The sequence below is a fragment of the Hyperolius riggenbachi genome, chromosome 10 (assembly GCF_040937935.1).
Source record: "Hyperolius riggenbachi isolate aHypRig1 chromosome 10, aHypRig1.pri, whole genome shotgun sequence".
Lineage (NCBI taxonomy): Eukaryota > Metazoa > Chordata > Amphibia > Anura > Hyperoliidae > Hyperolius > Hyperolius riggenbachi.
In genome coordinates, this window is record NC_090655.1 from 187,610,309 (window position 1) to 187,630,446 (window position 20,138).

A 20,138-nucleotide genomic window follows, 5' to 3' on the forward strand; every position below is an offset into this window, starting at 1 on the left:
AGATCATTAAAACAGCTTTCCACACTGCTTCTGTCACACCAACAAGCTATGCCTTATGTTTGCACACAGAACACCAAGGCTGTTCCCAATAAAATGTGAAGTGTGAAATTATGTATTCATTAAAGTGCCATGATAACAGGGTGGAGAAGATGGCCCCATGTAATATTTACACAAAGGGTCTTTTTTGTGTGTACATGTGTGGGTGTGTTACTGTAAAATATGTTTTAATATCCAGAGGCACGTAAGCTGGGCTTAAATATTTATAAAACGGTTCAGAAGGAAGCTGGGGGATTTTATACCTCTACATTGTGTGCACAGACAATCAAGCTTAATATAGTTAAAGAGTGATCTATCATTGTAAAGATGCTTCTCAGCTTGCAGTCCCGAGTGAGCAATATAGAAATGTTATCTACCTAAGCACCGCATGGAAAAATGTTGCATTCTTAACCCCTTCACCCACAGAGGGGTCGGTCTGTCTGAAAGCTCAGAGGTTGACTAAATAGCAGGAAATAAAACAAAGATGGAGGGTGTTAAGAATATGGGTATTGCTATAAATTTTTGTGTGTAAAACGGTTGGAAACAGAGCATTAAATATAGTATATTTATCTCCAGGGCATCTGGGAGAATGAAAGATACCCATTTAATATTTCATAACAGTAATGCGATGCTTGCTTTTGCTGCTGTATAATTAACTTTCTTAAAAGACTTGTGCAGATGTGTCATTTTTCTGCCCTTAAATGGAAAGAGAAAAGTCGCTTGAAAGAAATCTACTTTAAAAAAAATACCTTAAAATGAACCTAATCAATAATTGTGCATATATTTATGAAAAACAGTAATATTAGCTTGTGCTGGTGTCAAATTACATTTTAATATGTTATCATGAAGGCATCTGATATGTGCTGTAAGGTTTATGACACCTGTATCATAAATATAGAAATCTGAACATGTTTTTTGAACCTAAATGTTTATATTAGTATATTTTTCTTGATTACATGTTTCTATATACTGACAGCTATTAAGATGTCTTAGCAGTAGGTTATTGATATCTGAATACCTAAAACTATTTTGTCCAACATTCTAACTTTTTACTTTCAACTTAAACTCCTAAGCTTATTCTATATTAACAGCTAAAACAACCCTAAACTTCACCAAAGCAAGACTTTTAAAGTAGCTACAGTCAGGCACAGCCATATAATAAATAGATTGCTGTTTTTCTTCAGCTGTAATGTTTAACCACTTGAGGAACGCAGTGTTACACCCCCCTAAAGACCAGGCCATTTTTCACAAAAAGGGCCACTGCAGCTTTAAGGCCTCACAGCAGGGCTGCACAACACAGCACACAAGTGATCCCCCCCCCCCCTTTTTTTTCTCCCCACCAACAGAACTCTCTGTTGGTGGGGTCTGATCGCGCCCCCAATGTGTATGTATATATATATATATATATATATATATATATATATATATATATATATATATTCGTTTTATTTTTAAATAAAATTGTGTATTATTTTCTTTTATTTTTGCAGTAACCCCTCCCTTCCCCACAAGCCTATCACTGTGATCGGCTGTCATAGGCTTCAGCTTCATCCACTGATTTATCTGACTGCAATCTGGAGTCTGTAAGTAATTTTTCCCTTTTAAGGCAACATGGTCCAAGCATTGGGTTTTTCGCCTTCCTCTGGATCAACTGGGATATGTGTGGGTCCAGGACAGTGATGTGCACACTTTTATTTATTTTTTCCTGTTTAAATTTGATGGACAGATTTCCTTTTTTTTCAACGAATCTACCTATGTAACTGACAGGCTTGGTATACCAAAATACTGACAAAAAATACCTTGGTTCTTGTCAAGATAAGAAATGTCCCAAATAACAGCAGTACTATGTACTGCTTGTAACTGGGAAAGAGCATTAAAGTTTGACATTAAAGAGGACCTAAACTTATGCATAGGAGAAAAGGAAAACAGAAACACTAACCCTGTTTGCATTTAGAGATAACAGGCTGTCTAATTCTCCCTTATCTGGAAGTAATAAATTGCTGTAATTTGAGCTGTCACCTATGTCTGATCTGTGCCTAGGTGTTGTCATCCAGAAAGGTTATATGTAAACACAGGAGTTTTAACCCTGTATGTGCTTCTAGCAAAACCAGGAAGTAACAGTTCTGCACCATCTCTGTGGAGTTCTGTAATCCGTAACAAAGAAATGTTTTTCTGTAAAGGATATTATGCTGTTGCTTATCTTTTAGAGCAGAGAGGAAGTCATGGCTTTATGTCCACTTTAAACATACAGACACCCTATATAAATTTGCCTTGTTCCAGAAAATTGTGTAAGACACAGTAAGGGTGGCAATAATTCATAAAAAGAAGATACCTCATATACCTGAAGGGAACCAAAATATGTTTAGAGTATAAAAATTGCATGCATTTGAGACCAACAGATTCAATTTTTTTTCTTGTTGAAGGGACATCATTGCTTGTCTGATTCTTTAAATATTCAGACATATTTTACCAGCAAAATATGTATGTTTCATATGTTGAAAATTCACATTACAAATATTTTTTCCGTACTGATGAATTGAGAGTCACTGAACAACTCAAAGCCCCTCATAGATAACATAAAAAACTGAAAACTGGTTAACCTACTTGAATATGTCCTGCTCAAGTACAGTAATACTATGTGACCATGTGGATTCCTTCTATCTATTTTGCATTTCACGCTGCAACTATTTACCAACAGATGATACCTCTGTTATAAAATTACAGCCCTGTTCATTGCTGCCTTCGTTGGAGTGGCTCTGCTAAAAGCATGCAATTAATGTGGCAATTGTGCAGCTGAGAGTGCGCTCTGTGAGACAGATCAAACTCATCAGCAAATTAAGCAATGTCACCAACAAAAAGCAGCTTTAAGTGTAGCTGGATGAGGGATATGATTTATGCCAGCTCTGTGTCTTGAGGGCTGTGCTGCTAAGTGAGAGAGGGACTAGCTTACCTTGAGAGTTTGCTTGCAAGAGCCCTATGCTGTCATCAAACTGCATGGATTTGATGTTGAGAGATGCCAAGATACATTCCTTATCCTGAAGTGATGTATCATCAATATTGTTCTGATTGGCTGACAGGATAACGCACATGTCACACAGGTTAATGTTGACAGCCCTTAGATCAGCTCGGCTTAATGGCGTACCCTAAAGGAAAGAAAAAGCATATAGGACAGGAAGGAATATAAAGAAATTAAGGGTATAAATTAAGAAGAATGTTTATGAAATAGGAATATGCAAAATCTACAGACTTGTTAAAAAATATTTGCTTTTATTTGCTGCAATTAATCAAAACATAAAACCGGAATCTATTGAACTAAGCAGCAGAACAATTATTCATCACGACAATGTCACCTTGCTTCATATGACAAAACATGTGTGACCATAGAAGGGTGGACCAGGGTAGTCTGCAGGGTGTTTGCTGCACCAACTGACTGCACCCTTCTGTTAAATGTGTAATCTTACTATGACATTGAAATACTGAGGAATAAGGAGTTTGCATGGCTTTTGTTATATACAAATAAAAGGAAAATCTTTGTCATGATTTTTACTGACAATATTTATACCCTATAAGAAAATATAAAAAAAAAAATAGCACCATGAACTTGAAGATGCTTTATTATATTTCATGAAGGTCAGATGCATGTTCTGTTTGTATTGAATATATTTTATGAAGTGACATATTTAAATCGGAACTGAAATATGATAAAAAGAAAAAGACTTTTATTTACCTGGGGCTCTGCCAGCCCCCTGCAGCCTCCCTGTGCCTGCGCGTCTCTGAACGATCCTCCGGCCCCCCACAGTGGTTCTGTTTCTTGACCACCGACTTACAAGTCGACAGCCAATGGGCCTGCGTGGCCCTGGCTGCGTGTGTTCTCATTCACGCTCCCGTCGCCTGGAGCGTCCTGCACAGGCGCAGAAAGAGAAAACCTTGTACTGCGCCTGCACAGGACGCTCCCGGCGAGAGGATTGAGGCTGGGGCCGCGTAGTTAGCAGCGACTTGCGGTTAAGAAACAGCCATGGCGGGGGCCGGAGAATTATTAGGAGACGGTGCTGGCACAGGGAGGCTGCAGGGGGCTGGCAGGTAAGCAAAAGTCTCTCTTTTTTATATATATCATATTTTAGTTCCGCTTTAAACAATGAATACTTAGGGGCCATATTTAGATTGTAAGCTCACAAGGGCAGGGCTCTCTGTCACGCTTTTGTACTGTGAAATTTGCTATACATTTTTTTATTTATCATGTTACTTCTGTCACTGTAATTACAACTCTGTATTTTGTATTGATTCTGTATTTTTTTTTTTTTACCTATTTTGTACACTGGTGGTCTGTATTATGTACCTTACTTTGTACAGCCCCGTGGAATACTGTATGCTGGCACTTTATAAATCAATAATAATAATACTTCCACAGTACTTTATTGAATTTTTTTCATTTAGATAACATTTTTGAATTCTCCTAAATTATAAAAGTATTTTCTTTGAGCGTGTTTTTACAAAAGCGTTTGAGCTACACAAAGTATTCGTTAGAAAGTTAAAACCTCTTTTTCTGCCAGAACTTTTCAAAAACTGTATGCTTGTTAAAAGCAGGGATCAAAGTAGCACCTTTAAACTCCATACTAGCTTGACAAAAAGCCCTACAGAAGACCATAAGTACAGAGTACTGAAGCCTCTACACCATGAGAAATTGTGCTGAGTTTAGATGCAATTAGTGTGTAATCTAGTTGCCAAGATTCCAACAATAGTCATCCCAGTGCTGGACCCCTCAGCTGCAGTACCTCTACAATGCATCTCCCATCTTAGATGAGTATCGAGTTCAACCAAAGATTGGAGTGATATTAGGATTAGTGTGTGGGTGCATTTAAGGGTTGTCTTAAAACTGTGGCTAAGAGTCAAACCTGGAACAGCAATGAAATATGAGAGTGTTTTCCACCAGGGCTGTGGAGTCTGTACAAAAATCCACCGACTCCTACTCCTCAGTTTAGGATTCCACCGACTATGACTCCAACTCCGACTCCTCGACTCCTCTAATTTGCATATTACAATCTTGTTGATTGAAAGTATGTAACATGAAATTCGTCTCCTAACTGCCAACGCTTAGGAATTTTAAAAGACAACTGAAGTGAGAAGGATATGTAGACTGTCATATTTATTCCCTTTAGTCATAGACTAATCTAGTCCTTGGTAAGAGTACTTGTAAAAGGTACAGACCGGAACAAAGAACATCTATCAGGCCCTAGGCAATGTAACTGTGGGTACAGGTAAGAATGATGTGCAGGTACTCTGCAGGAGAATGAGGGGATTCTTCCTCTATTACACATTCTTCAGGCACAATCTGAACATGGATCAGGCCATAGGCAATGTGACTGTGGGTACATGTAAGAGTGATGTGCAGGTTCTCTGCAGGAGAATGAGGGGATTATTCCTCTATTACACATTCTTCATGCACAATCTGAACCAGGTTTATGGGTGATAGACAACACCTCTGTGTTCAATGTGCCCAACATTCTCAGTGGATTCCCTGCAGCTCTGTGGAGAGTGCATATGTAGAGTATAGTACTACTGTGTAACAAAGTAAACCTGATACAGATGAAATTAAAGTTTTATACATACTTGTGGCTTCCTCCAGCCCCCTTAAGGCTAATCAGTCCCTTTCTGTCCTCCTCCGCCACCTGGATCTTCTGCTATGAGTCCAGGTACGTGAGCCAGTCTGGCGTAGTGCGCATGCACACACTCCGCCGCCGGGAGTGTACTACACCTGCGCAGCACTATTGCGCAGGTGCAGAATGCTCCTGGCTAAGGAAGCCGCATGCGGCCAGACTGCGCTGACTGGCTGAATTACCAGCACTCATAGCAGGAGATCCAGGTGGTGGAGGTGGACAGCGAGGGACTGATTAGCCTGAAGGGGGCTGGAGGAAGCCCAAGGTATGTATAAAACTTTTCTTTTCATCCTTCTCAGGTACCATTTAATTCGTAGTCACCAAACCAAATTATAACAACATATCAAATTATTTGATTTCATGAGCAAAGAGTGCGTACATTTGCATAAATCAGAATCAACGCAGAATTATTTCCATCTCATTGAACATCTATTTTAGTGACACAGCTACACATCAGGCTTTATACTTACAGCATAGATGTTATTTAGTATATATAAGAGATTCCTGTGTACACATCATATGTACAGTCACAATCAGATGTGTATATCTGACTTTAAAAATACGGGGACTGCTTTATTGAAGCAGCACAAGTAACCAATTTTGATTCGTTTATTTCATTTTTGTGGACTAAGCACAGCTATGACTGTATGTATAAATTATTTATGATGACTATTATCTGAGAAATAGAAAATTGTATCATATTTTCTATTTTAATTACAGTTTAAATTCATTAGGAGTCGGAGTTGGTGCATTTTTTCCCGACTTCGACTCCAGGCACCCAAAATTGCCCCGACTCCGAATCCACGACTCCGACTCCACAGCCCTGTTTTCCACTATGCTGCTGAGCTGCTCAGAAAATCAAAATTAAATGATATCAGACAGGCTCCATGCAATAATTTGCTGTACAAAATGTATGGTCATGGAAAACCACACATGCAGATGTAAAGCTTAGTACAAAATTCAAACCTTGCAGACAAATTCAGTTATTTTACCATAATTAAAAACTTATTACTAAACTTTTTTTGGATTAAAGTATTTATAATCCTGAATATCCAACATGTACATAAATATTAATCTATAAAAAGTATTAGTTTCTATTAAAATAAATAACAAATAGAATGGGTTTTTCATTATCAACAAAACTATGTTGTATGAGTTAGTACTTTGCACCACAGAGTGACTTCCATGATACTTACAGGCAGGATAGAAACTTTAGGAAAGTTGTGTAGGGTCTCCCACTCTCTCTTCAGATATTCTAGAGATCCCACGAATACAATATGCTTCAGTTCATGATAGTGGAAGTTGCTGGCTCTTAATGGCATCACCAAATTTCGAAGTCCAATTACCGCTGATGTTACATCTCCAAATATACAGACAACCACATGTCCACTCAGAACTGTCATAGCAGCTTCACTGCGTGTCTGTAGGAAGTGATAAAATGACAGAATACAATTTTTAGAATGTATTGCAGCATATTGTACACATTTCAGTGGTTCGAAAAGTTAGTGACATGTTCCTGTCTACCTTACATTTATATGGCAGCAATAATTGCAACCTTTAGTTCCATTATTTTTGCTGAAGTGCTTTAATTCATGTGGGTAGTTTTTTTTTTTTTTTAATGCATGGTCTGCACATTTTATTTTGTGCTACAGCATTTCTTTTAATATCAAATTGATGTGTTATCCAAAGTTTAAAACAATTAAAGTAAATCACATAGTAAATAAATTAAAGTAAACCAATAAAATGTCATCACATAGTGACTGTAAGGAAACGCGGAAAATCAGCCGCCTCTACTCAGCGTGAGGCGGCTGTTTCCATGGAGAGCATGGCCCTGTTGCTGACACTTTGACCCAGCGCGGGGTGGCAGCCGCCGGTGCAGATAGCGGTGCGACCAACCCCGCGCATGGGTCAGCGGAGACATTGCAAAGCAGTACTGGTGTGGCTGGGACTGATAGTCCACCTAGGTTCAGAATGACGCGTGTGCGCGCGGAGAGGCAGAACTTTTATGGCAGTCAGAGAAGGGTCAGCTGACCAGGCCGGTCAGCAGACAATTACAGCAACTTTCATTGGTCCAGCACTTAAGGGAGGTGCTGGAGAGCACAGGTGTATATATACTGGGTGCTGGTCATTCTCTGGTTGTCTGGCGTTGCGATCACAACGTGGTAGCACTCAGACCTTGTCCGTATCTGTGTTCTAGCATAGTTTCCAAAGGTGTTGACGATCAAGGACCTCACACCTTAGCGTTAGGAATATTACCTGTATTATTTGTTATGACCTTTTGCCTGCCTGACTATTCTTCTGAAACTCTGATCCCGTACCTTGCTATTTCTGATATCCTGTTGCCAAACTTTGCTCATTCCTGAACTCTGTATTTGCCTTCTGACTCTGTACCTCGCTATTCTGATACCCGTTGCCAAACCCTGCCTGTCTATTGGATTACGTATCCGTCTTCTGAATCTGTACCTTATCTGTCTGTGTGTTAACGACCTGGCTTGTCCGACCTCGAGAACTGGCCTTACTGTTAGAGGCAGTTCCCAGACCTGTTAGTGACACCCTCTCACTGGTGTCACTCTCGTTCTGTCATTCCTACTCTCTGCCTAACTCCTCCCCCGGGAGAGTCTAGGCCATCGGAAGGAACATACGGTTGTGCAGTACTCTCTACTGCTCCTGTACCTCCTCCTGAGATGCAATTCTCATAGTACTACTGTTTCACCAAACACTCGCTTATCTCAGGTGTTCAGAGGTTAGTAGATATATCTGATTATCGGTGATACTGCAGATCACCAATAATCGGGTATATTCTGTATTCTCGGTGATACTGCAGTTCACCGGTAATCAGACCCTCTCTGTTACACCGATCGTTACAGTGACATTCCTTATATTACAGGGTATAGAGAATTACAATGAACAACTTTATGTATTTCATAGGTTTTGGTACTTTTAAATATAACGTTAGTTTAACCTCTTGAGGACTGCGGTCTTAAACCCCCTAGTGACCAGGCCATTTTTAACTGAATTGGCCACTGCAGCTTTAAGGGCTTGCTGCAGGGCTGCACAACTCAGCACACAAGTGATTCCACCCCCCCCCCCTTTCTGCCTGCCAACAGAGCTATCTGTTGGTGGGCTTTGATTGCACCATCAGTGTTTATTTATTTTTATATAAATATTTATCTCTTATATTTTTAAATACATTTTACTATTTTTCTTTAATCCCCCCCCTCCTTCCTTCTCCCCGCCAGTCAATCAGAGTGATCGGCTGTCATAGGCTTCAGCCTACGACAGCGGATCACTTTTTTGCCTCCCTGTCCCTAGTACAGCTCTGCCTTAGATCGCAGCGCTGTACAGTGTTATTAGATGACGATTTAGCTGTCTAAGAGTCCCTAGCGGCGATCTCACTGGGAGACTGATCATTTAAGTTAGGATCGGCATGCGCAATCCCCTGCAATCTCTGCCCCTAGCGACTCAAGCCAATTGCCATGGAGTGGTCCTGGGCCTGCCCCGCTGCTCACTCCAATCGGTGTGAAGCAGTCGTTAGGCAGTTAAATATACAGCAATGCCAATTAAACCATTGGTTGTTTTACTGACTGCATAGTTTGGACAATTTAGTTAGTAGGTAGTGTTGTTCGAATTTGTGTCATTGCTATACTCAAACTGAATGTGTCTGTTCAAATTTGGCTTGGGTTGTCCTGAAAAACATCTGATTTTACTGTACTAATTCAACAAAATTGCATTGAAGGCAATGGCGCTAACATTCGTTGTTAATAGCAAAGCGCCCATATATGCTAGAATCACCAAATTGCGTGCAGCGACCAATCACAGCGAGGTAAGTATATCTACGCCCCTGGAGCTAATATGAAGTCTCAAAGCCTGTAGATATACTGTTGCTGGCACAATAAATAGTTAAAATCAATGACATAGAAAAGGTGGAGGTGACATAACTCAACAATTGACACAAACTATTGTTCAAAAACTAATTTTTATTCACACTTTACCATATTTTATTGAATGTCATCTAATTTTATCACACCTAGCACCTCTGTATTGTGCACCTTTCAATAGTCCCAGTGTTTAGCTGGTGACCCATTTCTCATAAGAAGTGGACCATATTCCTGGCGAGACTGGATTGCTGGAGTGGAGATGGGTTTTCTCCAGATAGCAAACTAATTGGTGTCTGAAATTAGAGCAACCCATCTTTGTGAGTATCATAAATCATCTTGAATACAGTCAACTGCAATATTTACTACACAACTTGGGCTCTTGTTGTCCCTGAGTGTTTTTGTTTGTTTTTTCTGCCATTTGTTTGTTTGTTTTTTAGGTGTTTCCACATCTTGGGCCCAATCAAATTCCGTTTTTGTCCTATGTTTTCTCCTAGGAGATAATTTTTCATTGTTGTTGAAAAAGTACAAAACATAGGTAGAAAAGTACTATCAAAATGATTCTGAGTGTTTTCTTGCTTGCTTTTGACTTAAAAGACATTTTATTGGTAAGATGTGAACATTCACCTAGGAAGAAAACTTAGGATAAAAAGTGAATTGGATCAGGCCCCTTATCTCTCAAGCCATTCAGAAAAGTGTGAGAGGCATAATGAAGACATCCTATATAGTATTTTTTATGAAGACATTCTATAGAACATAGTATTTTCTATGCAGAAAATACTGTTATTTAACTTATTTTTAGCTGAGACGTAATTGTTTTCCTTAGTTAAGGTAGAGCAATAATGTAATCATCTTTACAAAGAAATGTGAGATTTGAGATACACTTATGATCGGTATGTAAATCTGAGTTTTTCTGAACTGGATGGTTGATTTAACAGTGATTATGACATAAGTTTAAATACCCACCAAGTGGAGTATTAGTACACCAAATTTCAAGAGAGGTTTGTCTGACTATTGCTTACTTTGAGGCCAAACATATCAGATAATAACATACCTAAGGTAGACTGTGGACGACGGATGGATTAAGTTTAGTTCTAATTTATTCATTGGAACAGAAATTGGATACCATTATAAAATATGAATAAACTATAACAATAGTAAATTAGCAATAAACATTGTAAAATATCCACCAGCAGAAAGATTGATCATTTGTTCTACCTGGACTTTAGGACTCTAAAAAAGACTTAGGCAGCATTCACACTTGTTTTTGTTCATGTTTTTTTCATAGGAAAACTGAGAACCAGTGAGAGATCGCGGAAAAGCCGCCACATGTGCTACTGAGCAGGCGGCTGATTCCGCGTCCAGTGCGGCGGTTTGCACGCGGAAGCGTGTGTTTGGTAGCAAGGCAGAACGCGGAAAAACCGCTGCATGCAACAACAGTAAGGCGGCTAGTTCCACGTCCAGCGTGGCGGGTTGCACGCGGCAGCGTGTGTCTGGTGTGGCTGAGTCTGTTAGTGCACATAGGCTTAGGAATACACGCGCGCGCGCTGAGAGGCAGAATTCTTATACTAAGCAGGAAGAGTCAGCTGACCACGCCGATCAGCTGACTCCAGAGCAGGATACTATTGGTTGAGCAATTAGGGGTGGTGCTGGAGAGCACTACTCCATATATAGTTCCTGCTGGGCACTTGCAAGTTGTCTGCCGTTGCGATCACTACGTGGAAGCACTCAGACCTAGTCAGATCCTTCAGTGTGTTTGAACCAGGTGGACCTGGGAATTCACACTTAGCCAGATTATTTGAATGGTATTCTGTTTATGCTTAAGCTAGCTCGTATATCTGATATTCTGTTGCCAGACCCTGCATGACTTGGATCCCGAATCAGCTTTCTGTCTTTGTACTTTATCTGTCAGTGTGTTGCCGACCCGGCCTGGCCGACCTCGAGAGCTATTTCTCCCCTTAAGAGATAGTCTCCAGATCATAGTGACATCCACCCTTAGGTAAAGTAGATTGAACTTCCGGAGGTTCCGGAGGAGCGATCAGAGTTGTGCTGTGTATAGTTGGTGCAGCTCTCAATTTCCGTGCAGGACGGCTAGGATATATGGAGACAAAGTGGGAGAGAGCGCACTGAGTGTGTGGATTATGAAAAGTGGCCAGCCGACTGTAGAATGATCTCACCTCAGTGTAGTGCTGGTTAGCCCATATGGGTGTCCCAGCTCGCAGGCTTTGTCCCTTTGAGCCAGGGACCAGGCTCCTGGCAACCGGGATTCCTTTGTTCCTCTCCTCTCGCAGCTGTGGATAGCACCACTCGCCTTGCAGTCACCAGCGTTCTGCACAATGCAGGTGCTCAGTGGCTGTGGCGGGCGCCAATTGTATGAGTATATTCCCTTTTGTAGAGGGATCGGTGTGCAAGCTGTCTTCCACCTTCCAGCACAAGCGTTACCTGCACTCTGCGGGCGCTTGTTAGCTGGTAGTGTATAATGGAGTTGGCATGGGTGAGGTGCAAGTCTGTGCAAACAACAATACCATGTAATGTAAAGATCTGTTTATTGTAACGCGTTTCGAAAGGCATAAAGCCGCCCCTTCTTCTTCAGACAACAGTGGTCTGAAGAAGAAGGGGCGGCTTTATCCCTTTCGAAACGCGTTACAATAAACAGATCTTTACATTACACGGTATTGTTGTTTGCACAGACTTGCACCTCACCCATGCCAACTTCATTATACACTACCAGCTAACAAGCGCCCACAGAGTGCAGGTAATGCTTGTGCTGGAAGGTGGAAGACAGCTTGCACACCGATCCCTCTACAAAAGGGAATATACTCATACAATTGCCGCCCGCCACAGCCACTGAGCACCTGCATTGTGCAGAACGCTGGTGACTGCAAGGCGAGTGGTGCTATCCACAGCTGCGAGAGGAGAGGAACAAAGGAATCCCGGTTGCCAGGAGCCTGGTCCCTGGCTCAAAGGGACAAAGCCTGCGAGCTGGGACACCCATATGGGCTAACCAGCATTACACTGAGGTGAGATCATTCTACGGTCGGCTGGCCACTTTTCATAATCCACACACTGAGTGCGCTCTCTTCCACTTTGTCTCCATATATCCACCCTAAGGTGTCACTCACTCTCTGGCCCTTCCTGTCTCCAGCCTGACTCCTCCCCTTGGAGAGCCTCAGGTTGCTGGAAGGTTCCTGTACTCCCAGAGCAGTGTCTCTCTACTGTATATCGCCTGCTCAGCAGGTGCATCACTCAAAGTATTACTGTTACACCAAACACTCACATACCTATAGGTGTCCAGAGGTTAGCAATATATCTGATTAACGGTGATTCTGCAGATCATCAATAATCGGGTATATATCTGCATTTTTGGTGATACTGCAGATCACCAATAATCAGATTCTCTCTGCGTGCTGACACCAATCGTTACAGAACCGGTGTTAAACAATGGGCTAATTCACACTTGAATGTGTTTTTTGTATTTTTCCTATCAATTACACTAGCTTCTGTGAAAAAAACAAAAAACATGCGTTTTCCCAAATGTAAACATGGTGTGCAAAAAAATGCATGCAGAATACTGATGGACAAGTGTGAATCCTGCCTTAGACTAAAGGCATAAAGTATGACAATCATATGATAAAAGTGATCGATGATGATTTCATAAGATGTAGATTTAGGTAAGAGAACTATGTTAGCGGTCTTAAATTGAAGGGTGCCATTAGATCACACTATTTCATACTTTTATGTCTCTGGCGCAAAGGCTTTTGGATTTATACATGGTTGCAGTGTCATAACTACCACCCCTTCAAGGCCCAGGGGCTCATCATAGAAGCCGGGCCGGCTCAGCTGTTCACCATAGTGCTCCTCTCTTCATATGCAGAGTAACAGAGGCAAGAAGTATCTCACCTGATCCAGGGACTCCCACCCAGTCTGTCTTCCATAGCCACAGCTACAGGAGAACCTCGCTTCCTATGCAGAGTAACAGAGGCTAGAAGTCTCTCACCTGATCCAGGGACTCCCACCCAGTCTGTCTTCCATAGCCACAGCTACAGGAGAACCAGGAAGTAAACAGCAAGCTGTAGCCACAGAGGATAGATCGGATGGAAGGGATCAGGATCTGGAGCAGGTGAGAGTCTTCATGCTTCCACTATTACTACTCTGCATAGGAGAAGGAAGCACTGGGGGATGCACTAGATCACCAGGGAAGTGATATGGGGATGGGAGGATCACTAGGGAAGCAACATAGGGCCCAGGGGCTCATCATAGAAGTCGGGGCTGGCTCAGCTGTTCACCATAGTGCTCCTCTCTTCCTATCCAGAGTAACAGAGGCTAGAAGTCTCTTATCTGATCTAGGGACTCCCACCCAGTCTGTCTTCTATAGCCACAGCTACAGGAAAACTAGGAAGTAAACAGCAAGCTGTAGTCAAAGAGGATAGATCGGATGGAAGGGATCAGGATCTGGAGCAGGTGAGAGTCTTCATGCTTCCACTACTACTACTCTGCATGCGGGAGGAAGCAATGTGGGGGGGGGGGAGGCACTAGTTCACCAGGGAAGTGATATGGGGATGGGAAGATCACTAGGGAAGCAACATAAGGAGAGGGACACTAGACCACCAGAGAAGGGATATGGGGGAGACTACTAGACCACCAGGGAAGTGATATGGAGATGGGAAGCACTAGATCCCCAGGTAAGTAATATATTAATGAGGTTGGACCACTAGACAACCAGCGCAGCTACACTGGGATGGGGTGACCATTAGAACACCAGCGCAGTTATATGGTGGGACCACTAGACGACCAGTGAAGTGATGTAGTAATGTGGGAGGGACCACTAGACCACCAGGGAAACTTTATGAGGGGACCAGAACAGTTCTGGGATACAGAAGACTAGTTCTATTTATGGTGTCTATTTCTAAGGTCCCAGTTGCCTTGCAATAACTCTGGGCTACACATATGAGCATACACCCATTCACATCAGTGTATAGCAAGCAGAGCAACAGGAAGAAGCACCAGAAATACTGTAGAAGTGGCCCTACAGTTCTATTTTCAGTGTAGCTGCTACTTCATGAAAGATGGAAATACCACACAAGGACGGATTAGATTTATGGACTGGTGCTGATCTAGACAACACTAACTAGTTATTTTGAATGTTTAGATAAGTTTTTTTTATGCTTAAATTTTACATAGACATGCTGATGTAAATTTGATTTATATTTATACAATATATAAATGTATCTGGGTGTAAAGTTTAAGTGAATATACACACTCTTCTACATTATAGAAACACTCTAGGCATGTGATTGTTTGCATTCATTATTCCTATATTTCAAGCTAACAGCTGCACTATGCAATATATTTCAGATCACACGCCACATGGCTTACTGCAATGGTCTGTAGGTAAACTCACCAATAGAACTTTCTCCATCTCCTTAGCTGGGCACCAGTGGAACATACCGGTAGAGTCATATCTCTTCACACTGCTGGAGTCCATGTTATCTATCTGATCATTAGCAGCCATGAGCAAAGGATCATGTCTGTGGAAGGAAAGAAGCCTTACGTTTGGTAAAGTACAAATTTGGCTTTGCATGTGGTCATTCTGAACAGTTACAGATCATACAAAATAGAATATAAAAGGTTCCTTGAGAGAGATCCTTGACATCGATTTGAATCACTTTTGGAACCATTTTGCACCATCTTGGAACTAAATACATTTTTTACATTTTTAATTTAGAAGCAAAACATAGACACTTCCTGCTGTCATATAAGATGGCAATATGAAAACCACTGTGACAGAATCACTCAAAATCCCTTTGCCACAAAAATACTGTTTTCAATTTTCAGCCTTGGCCTTTGTGGATTGTGAGCGAGGACACTTTTACTAATTACAGTGTGAACACTCTTTTTCCTCATACTGGATTGTGCGAAAATTGTGACATGTTTCCTTAAGCTGCTGCTGAGTGGCTCCTTTCTGTCCCTCAATATCAAAGAGCTGCTATTAGGATCTGCAATGAAGTAGAAGCAATGTGAATTTAGTCACCAGTGTTGTGTGTTTGGCATGAGGATAGAAAGTCAATTATTTGCTTTCACCGCGGACACTTTCTGACGTGCTGCCCTGCACAGTAAAAGCTTTAACAGGCTGAGCTTTTAATATTTCAGCAAATTGCCCAATCGGGTTTGGTTTTACGCAACTGATGGCCTTTAAAGATTCAACAGAGTGTCGCTTCGGAGTGGGATGTCTAGTCCCCCCCTTCCTCATCCGTCACAAAGAATACAGGACTTTAATTCTAGACAACGGTGAGCGGCTTCTGATGACAATCACATTTGCGCTGGGGAAAAAAACAATAGCTGGCTCTTCATGGTTATGAAAGCGATGAGGCATGGTGAATGTCTATTAACCATTCACTGTCACAATGCACCAACAGGCACTTAATATGAAGGTGTTTCCAAATCAATTATGTATATTATAAAAACATATATTAAAGGACAACTGAAGTGAGAGGGACATGGAGGCTGCCATATTTATTTACTTTTAAGCAATACCAGCTGCCTGGCTATGCTGCTGATCCTCTAATACTTTTAGCCATAGACCCTGAACAACATGCAGCAGATCAGGTGTATCTGACATTATTGCCAGCTTGTTTTTGGTGCGATTCAGACACTACTGCAGCCAAATAAAGTGGCGTGGTGGTAGCTGCTCAAAACCGACTATTGATCAGTTTTTAATAGTTTATTGTATTCAGAAAAAAGCTGCATGGTGCTCATTTTCCTTAATGCACCCTGATCTAAACCTGAAACCTAATCCCCACCATTCGTTCCCTCAAAGACTCCTTTTCACAACATCACTTAGCATCAGCAATGGTCACCAAAATCATCAACTGTGCAAACATGGCCATAAATGCCTGTCTGGATACTGACATATCTAAAAGTAAAAAGTAATCTTGTTTATATTCACTTTAAGGTATTTAGCAAATTTGATTAGGTTATTTTTTGTTGTTGCCCTGTAGGTTTCTTGCAGAGAGTGTTAAGTGGGACATTCTGCCAGCTATAGCTACAATATACTGTATATTTTCCTCCATGCGCAGATCATGTCCCCTAGTCCTTTGTAAAAAGCCTAGGGACAAAAAGCTCATCGGCTAAGCTTTTCTATTGCCCCCTGATGTATTTATACATGTTAATTAGATCCCATCTAAGGCGTCTTTTCTCCAGACTAAATAAACCCAGTTTATCTAACCTTTCTTGGTAAGTGAGACCTTCCATCCCTCGTATCAATTCTGTTGCTCGTCTCTGCACCTGCTCTAAAACTGCAATATCTTTCCTGTAGTGTGGTGCCCAGAACTGAATTCCATATTCCAGATGTGGCCACAGTTAAAGGATATCCGAAGTGACATGTGACATGATGAGATAGACATGTGTATGTACTGTGCCTAGCACACAAATAACTATGCTGTGTTTTTTCTTTACCTGTCTGAAAGAGTTAAATATCAGGTATGTAATGGCTGACTCCCTCCTGACAGGAAGTGACTACAGTGTGACCCGCACTGATAAGTAATTCCCCTTTTTATCTCTTTCTTGCTCTCAAAGGCCATTTTTTGCTAGGAAAGTGACTTATAGTTGGAATTTCTTATCAGTGAAGGACACACTGTAGTCACTTCCTGTCTGTCGGGTCAGGACTGAGTCGGCCATTTACATACCTGATATTTAACTCTTTCAGACAGATAAAGAAAAAAAGGTACACAGCATAGTTATTTGTGTGCTAGGCACTGTACATACACATGTCTATCTCATCATGTCACATCGGGAATCCTTTAACCTTTTGCCGACCACGTCACGCCGGTGGGCGTGGCCGCGGCGGCAGCCCCAGGACCGCCTAACGCCAATTGGCGTAAAGTCCTGGGGCTCTGTTTTGAATGAGATCGCGCGCACGCTGCGCGCGCATCTCATTCTCGGAGGGCGGAGCTCCGCCCCCTCTTCAGTCTCCAAGCGGCTATTGCCGCTCGGGAGACTGTTAGACGGCGTAATCGCCATATAATTACCCGTACAGCGCTGCGATTAGCCGTGTGACACGGCTGTCCCCTCCTGAGCCACGGAGGTGATCGGCTGTCATAGGCTGAAGCCTATGACAGCTAATCACAGGGATTGGCCGGCGAGGGGAGGGAGGGTGGTGGCTATACAAGAGAGGGGGAAAAAACACTGTTTTTGTTTAAAAAAACAAATAAAAACCAAGCACAAATAAACAAACAAACACTGGGGTGGGCGATCAGACCCCACCAACAGAGAGCTCTGTTGGTGGGGAGAAAAGGGGGGAGGAATCACTTGTGTGCTGTGTTTTGCGGTCCTGCAGCTTGGCCTTAAAGCTGCAGTGGCCAATTTGATGAAAATGTGCCTGGTCTTTAGGGGGGTTTAACACAGCAGTCCTCAAGAGGTTAAAGAGGGGTATTTTATGCTAGCGTCTCAAGTTTTTATTTCCCTTTTAATGCATCCCAAAATTTGAATAGCTTTAGCTGCAGCGGCTTGGCATTGAATACGATTATTTAACTTGTTGTCGATGAGTACTTCTAAGTCCCTCTCCAAGTTTGATGTCCCCATCTGTATCCCATTTATTTTGTATGGTGCAAGACCATTGGTGAGACCAAAATGCATGACTTAACATTTTTCAACATGGAATCTGCCATTTACAGTATGTGCTCATATAGCCATCCTATCCAGATCCTGTTGCAATATGTCACTATCTTCCTGAGAGTTGATGATTCTGCACAATTTTGTAGCATCTGCAAAAATAGCAACATTGCTTTCTACTGCATCTACTAGGTCATTAATAAATAAATTGCAGAACACTGGACCCAGTACAGACCCCTGTGGGACCCCACTGCTAACAGTCTCCCATTTTGAATAAGATCTATTAACCACAACTCTTTATTTTCTGTCCATTAGCCAGTTCCCTATCCATGCGCACAGACTCTTCCCCAGTCCTTGCATCCTAATCATTTGCACCAGACTTTTGTAGGGAACAGTGTCGAAGCCTTTGCAAAGTGCAAGTATATCACATCTACAGCTTTCACAATATCCACATTAGTGTTCACTACCTCTTTAAAAGCTGAGCATGTTAGTCAAACAGGACCTGTCTTTAGTAAACACATGCTGATGCTTAGAAATAAGATTATTTTTTACTATGAAGTCTTGTATAGTATCTCTTAGCAACCCCTCAAATAGTTTGCACACAACTAACATTAAGCTTACAGGTGTATAATTTCTTGGATCTGATTTTTTTGCCCTTCTTAACCTGCCTGGCGTTCTGATTCCCACGGCCGCAGTTTTTGCACTTTTTTTTTTGTTTTATCATGTAGCTAGCCTAGCGCTAGCTACATAATTCCCCCCTCCCTGCGGCGTCCCTCTCTGCCCTCCGATCGCCACCGGCGCAATCACCCGTCCGGAAATCCCGTTCTGAACGGGATTTCCTTGAGGGCCTCCCCGTCGCCACGGCGACCAACGTTGTGATGTCATCGACGTCGTGACGTCACAGGGAGTCCCGATCCACCCCTCAGCACTGCCTGGCACTGATTGGCCAGGCAGCGCACGGGGTCTCGGGGTGGCCCTGTATCGCGGCGGATCGGCGGCGAGCGGTGGCGATCAGGTAGGACACGCAGCAAGCAAAGTGCTTGCTGCGTGTTTTAAAAAAAAAATTATTCAAATCGGCCCAGCGGGCCTGAGCGGTGGCCTCCGGCGTCTATAGACGAAGCTAGCTCGTCCAGAATGCCAGGGAGGTTAAATAATGGGAAAATGTGAGCTGTACTATTGGAACTCTGCCACTTGAAAGAGAGTCACAAAAGATAAGATAAAGGGGTTTATCGATAACTGAACTTAATTTCCTAAGGACCTGAGGATGTTTGCCATACAGGCCAGGTGCCTTATCTATTTTTAATTTATTTAGTCATGCCTTCACTTCTTCCTGCGTTAAGTATTTAATATTTCAATTGGAAGACTGAGACCCTTCTGCATATGTAATTTGCAACAGCGGTATTTCCCTTGTGAAGACAGAAGCAAAGAAAGCATTTAATAACTCCGCCTTACCTTGGTTATCCACTACTGAGTTGCCACCCTCATCCTTTAGGAGTCCAATACAATCTTTCTTTTTGTAGGGTTGATGTACTTGTAAAACTTGTTTGGGTTAGATTTGATATCCCTAGCGTTTTGATTTTCAGCTTCAATCTTTACCACCCTAATTTCTTTTTTTACAACTTTTATTGCACTCTTTATAATTGCTTAATTCAGCCTCGGTCCCCTCCTGTTTCAGGACTTTGTAGGCATTCTTATTCCACTTCATTTTATCTCTGACCTGTATATTCATCCATAGAGGCCTTTTTTTTCTATTCCTAGACGTTTTGTTTCCATATGGGATAAACCGGTATTTATTACAATATTGATTGAGAATAATTTTAAAAGTTTGCCATTTATTGTAGTCATCAATACCGAAGAAAAGCTTTCCTACAAACATAAAAGGCAGATACTGGAAGTAGTTGGTGGCACCACCAGGACTTTAAAATAATGGTCAGTCCTTTTTAGGTTCTAGCAATCTGCTCTT

At 41.8% G+C, this 20,138-nt stretch overlaps 1 protein-coding gene across 12 annotated transcripts in view; it reads right to left on the bottom strand.

Moving 5' to 3' along the window:
• KCNMA1 (potassium calcium-activated channel subfamily M alpha 1) overlaps window positions 1-20,138 on the bottom strand; it is a 759,662-nt gene that overhangs the window by 62,250 nt on the left and 677,274 nt on the right. For all 12 annotated transcript variants that reach the window (XM_068255423.1, XM_068255413.1, XM_068255414.1 and 9 more), the window contains 3 exons: window positions 14,967-15,093; window positions 6,887-7,111; window positions 2,987-3,179 (listed from right to left, as the gene is read on the bottom strand). In XM_068255423.1, the coding sequence (XP_068111524.1) occupies window positions 2,987-3,179; window positions 6,887-7,111; window positions 14,967-15,093 (545 nt within the window). The remainder of the gene's footprint in view (window positions 1-2,986; window positions 3,180-6,886; window positions 7,112-14,966; window positions 15,094-20,138) is intronic.